The following is an 11,655-nucleotide window of genomic DNA, read 5'->3' as shown; positions in this document are numbered from 1 at the left end:
TTTCACTTATTAGATAGGCATTTATTACAATGATTTTGAGTTCATGTAGAATTTAATTTATTGTGTGTTATATGTGATATATATTTCACAACTCATGAAAATTATAATGATTTTGTAAGATAACATGTCATATTTCTAACACCAAAAAACTCCTAGATATATTCTCATTAATTACGTTTTTATTTAAACATTATTGTCAAAAATGATATATATATATATATATATATATATATATATATATATATATAATTTAGCCACATTTTTTCTTCATAAATCATGTTGTTCCTAACTAGGCATCAAGACCACAAAATCATGAGGAAATTATGATTTCATACACGAATATTGATCATCTACATCCATAAATTTTTGCACCGGTGAAGTAACAACAATGGTGGAAATTTGGAATCCAAGAAGCTGTAATTCACACCACCATACTTCTATAGGAAATTTAAACATGAAATAATGATCGCTTCTTTTCATCTCTTTTTCACTCTCTCGCATTTACACCTCTCTCCCACCATAAATGCTAGCAAACCATCTCTATACGCTCTGCAATTACTCCTCTGCTGCCACATCCTCACCACCTGTTCCCTTTCTTCTTTCCTTTCTCAGCTTCTTCAAAACCTTACAATTAGTCTCCTCCTTTTCCTCTTCCGTTTCTTTCTCTGTGTGTGCCCTTTTTTCTCCCATCATAGTTTAATCATACAGTCATCTTAAAACCCTTTTCAGAACATAGGGTCTCTGTTCAAAAACCAGCCAGTAAACCAGTTCTCTAGCCCGAAAAACTGGTTTTGTAGAGACCCAAAACCTCTTCCATCACAAATCTAATCCTTGTTTCCACGGAACTTCAAAGGCTTCTATATTTTGGTAAGTTGCACACCTTGTCTATAAAACATTTCATTTCTCTTCACAATAAGATTCTCTCATTTTCAGTTTTATATCATGTCCTAATCTTTTTCCTAAACATAAAAATGTTGTTTTTTATAATTTTTTGTGCAGGAATTCAAAATGTCAAGGGCGATGGTTTGACCTAGATCTTAGTGGGCATTATGGTCTTGGTAATGGTGTGTTGAAATTTATTTGTCAAAGCTTCAGAAAGGGGTCCATTTAGTGTCAACTCTTCATGCTCATTTATTTTTTTATATAATTCTAATCTTTTGGAACGTAAAACTAGAAAGGACTTGAGACTTTTCTTTGATATTATGACCCAAACACCCTACAGTCAATCCTCCTCTCTTAATAATGTTTTTTTTTTCTTTTTTGCTTTTGCTCAAACAGCTTGAGAGAATCTATTTCGCAAACCAACCCCCCATACAGCCAACGTAAGCAGCAAAATCAATCATGCCATACCCTCAAGAGATAGAAAGAGAGAAAGATAAGGATGCTGCTTAGGGTTTGTTGGTGAGAGTAAGATATGCCTTCTACAATGGAGTTTAAAGGAGAAAAAGGTTGTCAGATTTCAATCATCCTCTAAGGTTAGTCAATCAGGTAAGGTCCCTCTCACTTTGGTTGAGGTTCTTAAAAGGTGTTTTTATTCACTAAATATGCTTAAACAAAGTAATTAAAACGTTTCCAAGCAACATCCTTCTTGGAATGAACGCATAACGTTTTTTTGTTTTTTTGAGTAGAGAGAGAGAGAGAGAGAGAGAGAGAAGAGAGCGAGATAAAAGGTGTTAACTTGCTTATCTGGTGATTAGCCATCTCTTGTAACTACAGCTACGACAGTGTGGAATACACTTCACCTTGCCCTACAAATTTCAAACAACATTTATTATGCTGGGAATTTAACTTGGTTTTGCTTTTTTTCATCCTTGTACTCTTTTTTATAATTCATCAATGTTTCCTATCAATAAATCTTTCCATATAGATGTTAATTTCTTATCTACAAACATCTCATATATAGCCTTTAATACTTTTCTTTACTTGTACACATGATTTACTCACCCCTTTAGCATGTTTACACGGCATACCTTAGGATTATTCTTCTTTTTTTATTTGCTAATTTATGATTTTTTTTTTTTTTTGCAGATTGGAAGGACAGCTTAGCTTAAAATTTAAGGGATTTATACAAATGTTCCAAGCAAATATGTTTGAGGGCCATCACATGTTTGATATGGCTCCCAAAAGCTCTGAAAATGACTCGAGCAAGCTCAAAGATGATGACTATGAGACCAAATCGGGCACCGAAACTATGGAAGCTCAGTCCGGTGATGAACAAGATCCCAGTGAACAACACCCCAAAAAGAAGCGTTATCATCGCCATACACAGCGTCAAATCCAGGACATGGAAGCGTAAGCAGTCTTCGTCTTAACTTAGATCGACCGTGCATTAATGATGGATAGATAGACCGCGCTTTATTTATTTATTTTAGTTTTAAATTTTTGGTGATTTATTTATGAGCTTTGTCTGCATAGTTTCTTCAAGGAATGCCCTCATCCTGACGACAAGCAACGGAAGGAGCTCAGCCGTGAGCTAGGTTTAGAGCCATTGCAAGTCAAATTTTGGTTCCAAAACAAGCGCACTCAAATGAAGGTAACTCATCCGCTACATTTGAGGCACCACCCTCTACACTCTCTCCAATCTCATAGATATTGTAATAAGGAAAGCATATAACTTCCCATATTTATAATTAATGTTACAAATTAAATATTTTATTTTTCCTTCCAAAAAAAGATTTTTTCCCTTACATAGCACGAGAAATCCTAAGATACTTGAGTCGTAATACTTACGACATACGATAAAGATAAACACAAGGAAAGATATTCATATTCATATACGACATATAAGTATTGATAGTTAGCATAGAGATATATTTCTAATTACAAATAATTAAAGCTCATATGCAAGAAAAAATATTTGACTAAATTAATAAACTCTATTTTTTTTTTGTTAGCAAATTAAGTTTTTTTAGTTTAAGAATAAAGAGCGGCTTATATTGCTAATCTTTCTTTCCATTGTGTAGGCTCAACATGAACGCAGTGAGAATTCAATTCTTAAGGCTGAGAATGAAAGACTTCGTGCGGAGAACAATAGGTACAAGGAAGCCCTACGTAATGCTTCATGCCCTAACTGTGGTGGTCCAGCAGCTCTTGGTGAGATGTCTTTTGATGAGCAGCATTTGAGGATTGAGAATGTTCGTCTAAGAGAAGAGGTTACAAAAACTACACCTTCTGTTACTCTTATCAATTCAAATTTTGTAATCCTTCAAATTGTTTTTAATAAAATTCCTTTGTGTGCTTACAGATTGACAGGATTTCTGGAATTGCTGCCAAGTATGTTGGCAAGCCTTTGTCTTCTCTTTCCAACCTTTCTCCTCATTTACCGTCCCGGTCTCTTGATCTCGGAGTTAGCAATTTTGGGGCACAGTCGGGTTTCGTAGGGGAGATGTTTGGAGCTACTGATCTTCTTAGATCAGTTACTGGACCTACTGAGGCAGACAAATCAATGATAGTTGAAATCGCGGTTGCAGCAATGGAGGAACTAATGAGAATGGCTCAGGCTGGAGAACCCTTGTGGATTCAAGGAGAGAACAATACCGAGGTTCTCAATGAAGAGGAATATTTGAGAACTTTCACTAGGGGAATTGGACCAAAACCTTTAGGAATGAGATCTGAAGCTTCAAGGGAAACCGCAGTTGTTATCATGAATCATGTTAATCTTGTTGAGATTCTTATGGACGCGGTAGGTTTTTCTACTTTGTAAGTTTTCCTAGATCTGTATCTATTTATGATATTTTCGGTAGACTCGTTGGGACTTGGCTACAGAATTAGGATGGATTATATCTCTATATATTCTCTAAATCTCCATTCAATGATTTAAAGATTTCTGACACTTAGAAGTCGGAATTTTTTTAAGTTCCAAATAACTATAATGTTGATCAAAGTTTTTGTTTCAGAATCAATGGTCAACTATTTTCTGTGGTATTGTATCAAGAGCAATGACCCTAGAAGTCCTATCAACAGGAGTGGCAGGGAACTATAATGGAGCATTACAAGTGGTATAAACAAATTTTCAATTTATTTAATCTATTATTATGGATCTACTGACTTTTTTGTGAAGGAAATAGTACCAACACCAAGATGATCAGCATTTGCATTTAGTTCATTGACTTCTCGACATACCTGTCATTGCTTGTCACAGATGACAGCTGAGTTTCAAGTACCTTCCCCAGTTGTTCCTACAAGAGAAAATTACTTTGTGAGGTACTGCAAACAGCATACCGATGGGACTTGGGCAGTGGTAGATGTTTCCTTGGACAGTTTACGCCCTAGTCTGCTGTCGAAATGTAGAAGAAGGCCATCAGGTTGCTTGATCCAAGAATTGCCAAATGGTTATTCAAAGGTAGTAACTCTTACTTGAATATGATCACTCTCAAGGCCTCACTTTCATTACCAAATGGGGAAACCTTCAAAACGTTTTGTTAAAATCATCATATAACCCTGGTATCATGATTCTGCAGGTCGTCTGGGTTGAACACATCGAAGTGGATGATAGATCTGTTCAAAATATATACAGACCACTAGTCAACTCTGGTCTTGCTTTTGGAGCAAAACGTTGGGTGGGAACACTAGATCGACAATGCGAACGTCTTGCAAGCTCGATGGCCATTAACATCCCAACTGGAGATCTCTGTGGTAATGTATTTTGATTTTTTTTTCTTTAGTTTCTTAGAGGTTAAAAAGTTTAGTCATTTGGATTTCTTCCACATGACAAAATATCTTGATCAATCATTATTCTTCTGGATAGTGATAACAACCGCTGAAGGGAGGAAAAGTATGCTGAAGCTGGCCGAGAGAATGGTGATGAGTTTTTGCACTGGAGTTGGTGCTTCTACTGCACATGCATGGACGACATTGTCCGCAACTGGTTCTGATGATGTGAGAGTAATGACCAGAAAGAGTATGGATGATCCAGGCAGACCACCTGGAATTGTACTTAGTGCTGCCACTTCCTTCTGGATTCCAGTTCAATCCAAGAGGATGTTTGATTTCCTTAGGGATGAGAATCATCGAAGTGAGGTACATGAAATCATGTAGCTTTCAAGCCTAATTTCTTGAAAGAACTCAAGGTTTTAAGCTCTTCAAATAAGTAAACATTTTGTCTTTGCATACAGTGGGATATCCTTTCGAACGGCGGCGAAGTTCAAGAAATGGCTCATATAGCTAATGGACGTGATCCTGGAAATTGCGTCTCTTTACTCCGTGTCAATGTAAGTTTCCGAAACATGATTTTGTGTGCGTGCTAGCAAGTCTTTCCTGTTCACGTATCTTATTTCAGAACCATATCATCACTGAAATCAACCATATAAATTGCAGAGCGCAAATTCAAGCCAGAGCAACATGCTGATATTGCAAGAGAGCTGCACTGATTCTACAGGCTCATATGTGATTTATGCGCCAGTGGACATTTCGGCCATGAACATAGTCCTAAGCGGTGGAGACCCAGATTATGTTGCACTGCTTCCATCAGGTTTTGCGATACTCCCTGATGGACCAGGATATGGCCCTGCAGGAATTCTTGATGTTGCGTCCGGTGGCTCTCTACTGACCGTTGCATTTCAGATATTAGTTGATTCAGTCCCAACAGCAAAACTTTCGCTCGGATCAGTAGCAACTGTAAACAGTCTAATTAAGTGCACAGTTGAAAGGATTAAGGCTGCAGTAATGTGTGACAACGCCTGATTGAAAAGCCTCACATAATGTTAGGAACTTCTGGTTACTATATTTTTGCGAAATTATTTCATAACAAGTAGCAAAAATTACAGAAGAACTAACATTTTTGTGCTCAATCATGAGTGTTGTTGCAGTTAGGAAGAGGAGAGGAAGCAAGACAAATGAAGTATGCTTTCAACCATATTTAAGTCAAGAACGCACCTAAGATGATCCTTGCTTGGTGGTGTTTGTCAACGCAGAGTAGCTAGCTATTGGTAAAAGGGCATTTCACCACTCTGCAAGGGTGTAGGTTCGGGTATTGACTTTGCCTGACAAAGATGAAAATGAAGTCAGAACCTGTTACAAATGTTACCAAATTTCGCTTTCATCTTTTGCTTTATCTTGTAGTGTTGACTAGGGCTAGCGTTCCTCTAGGTGTGAGTTACTTTGTATTTGTCTAGTGATCTGCTCCTTTTGCGTACCTGTTATTAAGGAGCTTCCCTACTCATTTAACAGACATTAGTTTCATTTTGTGTTGAACTTTGTCAGTAGCTTGTTATTGAATAGTTGTTCCTTTCTGTTTGAGACTGCTACTTATCGATCACTGACAGGAAAATGACAGCCTCAGTTTTGATAATTGGAATCGGTCCCCTTAGTTTCTTCTTTCTCATTATCAAGGAGGAAGGATCGAAGACACCAATGATTGGATTGGGTGGCTTCTAACTTGTTCGAGCTCATTAAAACAATCAAATCTCAAGTTCAATCTCAAACTCTAGACAGAAAAAAAAAAAAAAAAGGGTATGCATCAACTATGAGTTCTTAGCATAAGAGATAAAAGCGGCCAAAGGAACTTTTCATTAGCCCTTAATTTGACATTAATATATGATGGGAGCTAGGCACTAGCAATTGTACTATTGGAAGAACCTCTTGGGAACTTAAGCAATACAATATTGCCAACTCGAGGAGAATTCTCAATTCAAAAGCTTAAGTGGTGTGGTAAGATCCTAAGAACGGTTTTATACGAACTCTCTAATCCCATTATATTCCTCGAGAAATTAATCAATAAAAAGGGTTATTGAAGATACAAATAAATGGGCTACCTACTAAATTTAATTCTCTTCCAAAAAGCATGGCAGAGACACTATTGATGAAGAACACTATTTGCAGATATGAGAATAAACATTTTGATGATTTCATATCTTTTTGAGACCTATAGATTTGATCGGCCCTAAAACAAAGCAAAATCAAAGAGAACATGAGTGGCACCACAATATTGAATTGCCAAAAACAATAATTGCATCTGCTACAGTACTTCCATTGAAACTATATTGTTGTAGATTTCAGAGACCAATAATTTTGTCGAAGAAACACGGTCCAGCTAAAGAATTTTATGAGCATTGTCGGGGAGATAGAAGAAATTTGAAAGACAGCACGTAGCTCACTAAATATCAATTAGTAAGTGACAAGATTGATGCAATCTTTCCGCGGGATGCAGAAACAAGGTCTAGCTGTCGGGGAGATCCAAGAAGTTTGAAAGACAACAGGTAGAATACTAAATTTAAATTTAAAAAATAATATAAATTATATATTAAAATTTAAAATCTTTAAATTGAATTGATTTTTTAATATTTTATTAATATCTTGATAATCAAACAGTTCAAATCTTATCATATTTATTTATTTAATAATAAATAAATAAATTAGAGAAATTAAGTTTAAGGAATATGTTAAAAAATAATATAAATTATATTTTGAGTTCTCATTTAATAATTTAAATTTTTGAATTAAATTAATTTTTAATAACAAGTTATAAAATTAATTAAATTCAATAAAAAAAAATTAAGTTATCTAACTAGATTTGGTAAGCTAGGATGAAGTAGGGTGAACTCGACATCAAGACATTAGATTTGTTCATGAGTTGGAGATGTAATTTGGTTTAGAAAATAAAGTTATCTAACTAGATTTGGTCAGCTAGGATGAAGTAGGGTGAGCTCGACATCAAGACATTAGATTCGTTCATGAGTTGGAGATGTAATTTGGTTTTTTTCAAGTTTAAACAAGTGGGACTTGAATTTTATGTTCCATATCAAAAGATCAAGTTGCTGATTCATAAATTGAAACACATCAAGTTTTCTATCAAACATAATTAATTTTGGTTGAGTAATGTTAGTGCTGAGTTTATGGCAGTTCTGCTATCATTTGTCAAGTCTGATGTGGCTTGAATGCCATTTGCTGAATTTAGAGCAACATAATTTGATGAAATTAAACAAAACAAAAACGATTTTATTACATCGATCATTAATTGTTCCAAACAAATTGTACAAACACATTAATTAATTCGCAGAACAATCGATATAAATATTTATAATATATTCACACTCAACAGCATTTAGTGACCCGTAGCTAGGAGCTCTTTGTGACTCTCTACATCATTTATTTTCTCTGCCAAAACATACATCAAATTTCCACATCAATGTCATCTGGATATAATGCAAATGGCTGTCTTGAAAAGTTTGTCACACGAAGACAAACTTGTAACCATGCATGGTAGGAAAAATTGCCATGCAAAATGTGAAAACAGCGTGATTTTGATTTTTAATTAAGAATTATTTGAATTATTTTTAAATTTACCAAGTCGATGAAACCAATTTTAAACTATAGTATAGCGTAAATAAATAATATAGTAGTATTCATATAGCTAGAAAGCAAACCTTTGACCTTGTATAATTCTCATAGTTAGGCAATCACAGGTTTTATCTTGGAGTTAACGCCATCTAATAAATTGGATGTGATAATAATTATTTAATAACGACAACGACAACGACAACGTTAATGAACATATACATTAATTTATTGAACTTAATATTCCTTGTTTCTTTCTGGTCAGAAAACATGCATTCACACCTACTCATTTAGCTAATTACACCCACCAGGGCTCTTCCGTTGTGATGGGGACATAACTACCATGAACAAGAAACCAATCTCCTGCTAATTAATGCCCCCTCCTACTTTATCATTTAATCATGTAAAAATTAATATGATATAATCTATTCAGAGAAATGGAAATAAGAAATATGATACATTAATTAGTATATATGATTTAATTTATATATATAGATAAAGTAATTTATATTAGATAAAATACAGAGTGAGATAGAGTATTTTTCCATGAATTCGTATCAAAAGCTATAAAAAAAAAAAAAAAGACTTAGCCACTACACAAAGAAAACCCAAAAAGCAAAAACCATTTCTTATGCTAAATTCTACAGAGATTGTTGAATCATGAGTCGTTGCCTCCCTTCATCTTGTGGCAAAAGTGGAGTGACTACTTGAGCATGAGATCCAAATTTGTTCACAACAAAGCAATTCACTACCACAAAATCGAATGCAAAGACAGACAACGTCTTAGACAAATGATTGTACAAACGCTAATAAAAGGAAAGCACTGCTGGTTAAAGGCGAAATTATTGTGTTCATGATATCATTCATTGTTCTATGTGCAAAGGGGAAAGCTGAAAAAGACGAAAAGGCAGGCATTATTTTGTGCTCATTACATATATCATTGTTCTACAAGCAGTGGCCAGCCAGCCATGGTTGATTTTTCCCGGAAGAGAAATTGTTGATTATTATTATTTTACCAACCCATAGAGATTAATTCAACTTTTGCTCTAAGTGGTTGAATTTTAAATTGTTTCTTTACGTTAATAAATTATTTATATTAAAGAAAAGGGTTAGAAGAAATCGAATTGAGGCATTTAGGATACTTACATTCGTTGTCATTGGGGGCAATCGAAGTTTTATTACAAGTAATTAATAAAAAAAGCATGCGAGATTAATTATTTTAGCCTTTTCTTTTGTATTTTATTAAAAACATTGACTGATTTTTAAAAATAATTATTAAAATTTGACATGTTATCATCCTATTAGTCAATGGTTAGTCAACGAACGTAAATTGGTCATACTAATAAAGCTTTGTCATATAGACGGGGAAAAAAATAAAATATCAGTGCATCCCAGAAGTTTAAATAAAAGAACTGATATTGATCAAAATGTGGTAAAAGAGATGACATGACTTATATTCAATAATATGGAGTGATTTTTTGCATAAATAATAAGATGAAATCAAATCTTTCATGAAAAATAAAAAATATAAACCTAAAAAAAAAGGGCCACCCCTGTTTAAACAAGGGCAGTAAGAATATTCAAGGGCGAGTATCTGCAATTCATATCCCATCAGACAACGTCTTGAATATCTGTTACATATTTTTCTAAGCAAAATTTATTTGTGTCCAATTAATACACCAAACACTATGACCTGCAAAAAAATAGCCATGACACAAGAAAAAAACTCATATATATATAATATTATTTAGAAAAGATAAAAAAATAAAAATCCTACCACAGAAAGAATTGAAGTTGATAAGCAGAGTCCAGAGGTGATCTGAAAAGATCCATCCCAAACTAGTGAATAACGCATAAAATCAGCTATCAAGCAAATTCCTTATGGCATCATTCCAGAAAAACCATCCAGAAAGGATATTTTAAGATAGTAGCATGAGTACTCAACTTCAAATAGAAATGATGTAATTCAACAAATACAGATAATCAACACCAGGAAAAGGCAAAGAGTGCTTTTGCTGCCACCAATCCATCAATTTGGGAGGAACTAAGCTTATTATGCGACTTGGCAGCCTTGAAGAGAATAATAAACTGAATGTGAGTAACTGGAGATGTTTGCAGTCCCTGCAGAAAATCAAAACAATCTGCAAAGAGTAGACAACCCAGCAGTCTAATAATTACAGTAGATTCTACTGGGTGTCCTCGGAATAGAAGGCTACCATTCGTCCATTCCACTTCACATTCTTTTCAGCATTATAAGCACCCAGCAGCAAATCTAATAAAAATATTTCTTTTTAGCATATTAAAAAGATGGTATCTTTCTGGATGTTAGAAAGACATAATTTTTAATCTTTTTTTCAAAGATATTATGCATGGTACAAGCCCAAGTAATATTTACATGATTTGGGCTAAGAGCCAATGCATTGCAAGCTCCAACACAACTATAAAAACAAGTAAGCGCATACCACTAACATGATGAAACTCAAAGTTACATGAGATTTGGAAGTCGATCTAATAAAGGTTAACTCCGCATTCGTTTTCTTTGATTACCCTCTTCAGAATTTACCTGCAGCTGATAAATCAGAAATAAATCGAGCTAGTTGGAAAATCAAAAGAAACTGAAGAGCAAGGAAGTAAAGGAACATGGATAATATATTTAGTCAACTGAACTTTCAACTTATATACAAGCTAGCATGCTTTCATAAGTTTTTAACAGAATACAAACTATACAGACCCCAATCCAGCAGAATACATGCATGCATGCATGCATACATACATACATACATACATACATATATATATACATACATATATATATATATATATATATCATGTTTGCAAGAACACGGAAAAGATAAAAAAGAAAAAAAAAGGAGGTAGTTTAATACAAAACCAACATTCCACCAAAGTCACTTGTATAGCCATGATTCAATTTGGCTGCAAGCTCAAGACATTAATTTTTCCAACAAAATGTATACATCCACATCTTGGATGAAGGTGGCATGAGCGTGCAACTGATTTAAGTTTTTGGTGTTTCAATTAGCACTTTTATTGAAAAATACACCAATAGATAACAACACTTCAAGTAGAAACATAAAAGATAAATTATGCTCTGACCAAAAGAAGCTAAAAGCATGAGATAGAAATAGAAATGCATACCCCTTCATCATGTCCAAAATCTTCAGGGGGAACCACGCTAGAATCGGATCTGCATTTAGCATGTACTATAGGACCTAACTGAGATCTATCCATGCCTGCTGTTGATCCGTTAGATGAATTCAGGTAGACAGCTCCTCTATACATCCATTCCTCAGTTTCATCACTGTAGAAGTCATCAAAAGGCTCTCCACATAATGCACATGTACTCTGCTCTTCATCAGCAGG

General features: G+C 34.5%; 2 protein-coding genes across 11 annotated transcripts in view; one reads left to right on the top strand and one right to left on the bottom strand.

Moving 5' to 3' along the window:
* Window positions 1–566: 566 nt before the first annotated feature.
* LOC105134847 (homeobox-leucine zipper protein MERISTEM L1-like) lies at window positions 567–6,237 on the top strand. Of its 4 annotated transcripts, none has more exons than XM_011039409.1 (14): window positions 567–867; window positions 1,000–1,058; window positions 1,279–1,475; window positions 2,029–2,292; window positions 2,416–2,533; window positions 2,964–3,152; window positions 3,245–3,682; window positions 3,897–3,998; window positions 4,142–4,342; window positions 4,461–4,635; window positions 4,748–5,019; window positions 5,115–5,210; window positions 5,317–5,701; window positions 5,808–6,237. In XM_011039409.1, exons 4-13 carry the CDS (start codon window positions 2,072–2,074, stop codon window positions 5,680–5,682), a joined length of 2,178 nt encoding a protein of 725 aa, XP_011037711.1. In that variant the 5' UTR covers window positions 567–867; window positions 1,000–1,058; window positions 1,279–1,475; window positions 2,029–2,071; the 3' UTR covers window positions 5,683–5,701; window positions 5,808–6,237. The 4 variants fall into 4 exon arrangements, with proteins under 4 accessions (XP_011037711.1, XP_011037708.1, XP_011037710.1 ...); XM_011039406.1 differs by having other exon boundaries at window positions 1,279–1,488; XM_011039408.1 differs by having other exon boundaries at window positions 1,279–1,488; window positions 5,317–5,706.
* Window positions 6,238–10,032: 3,795 nt separating this feature from the next.
* Window positions 10,033–11,655, bottom strand: part of LOC105134846 (polyadenylation and cleavage factor homolog 4-like) — a 7,292-nt gene continuing 5,669 nt past the window's right edge. For 5 of the 7 annotated variants that reach the window (XM_011039402.1, XM_011039401.1, XM_011039400.1 and 2 more), the window contains 2 exons: window positions 11,431–11,655; window positions 10,040–10,843 (listed from right to left, as the gene is read on the bottom strand). In XM_011039402.1, coding sequence (XP_011037704.1) covers window positions 10,793–10,843; window positions 11,431–11,655 — 276 coding nt within the window. In that variant the 3' untranslated portion in view covers window positions 10,040–10,792. Of the gene's footprint in view, window positions 10,844–11,430 lie in introns of all 7 variants that reach the window. The other 2 variants (XR_844088.1, XM_011039403.1) reach the window with 2 other exon arrangements.

The sequence above is a fragment of the Populus euphratica genome, unplaced genomic scaffold (genome assembly GCF_000495115.2).
Source record: "Populus euphratica unplaced genomic scaffold, PopEup_1.0 scaffold120.1, whole genome shotgun sequence".
Taxonomy (NCBI): domain Eukaryota; kingdom Viridiplantae; phylum Streptophyta; class Magnoliopsida; order Malpighiales; family Salicaceae; genus Populus; species Populus euphratica.
This window is presented reverse-complemented; position numbering and strand designations above follow the sequence as displayed.

What these genes read in the sequence shown, in the direction of transcription:
- LOC105134847 (XM_011039409.1), top strand. Translation starts at nt 2,072, where the DNA reads ATGTTCCAAGCAAATATGTTTGAGGGCCATCACATGTTTGATATGGCT. An exon ending in TTGAGATTCTTATGGACGCG is followed by an intron (nt 3,683 to 3,896) that starts GTAGGTTTTTCT and finishes TTTTTGTTTCAG; the next exon opens with AATCAATGGTCAACTATTTT. An exon ending in ATGAGAATCATCGAAGTGAG is followed by an intron (nt 5,020 to 5,114) that starts GTACATGAAATC and finishes CTTTGCATACAG; the next exon opens with TGGGATATCCTTTCGAACGG.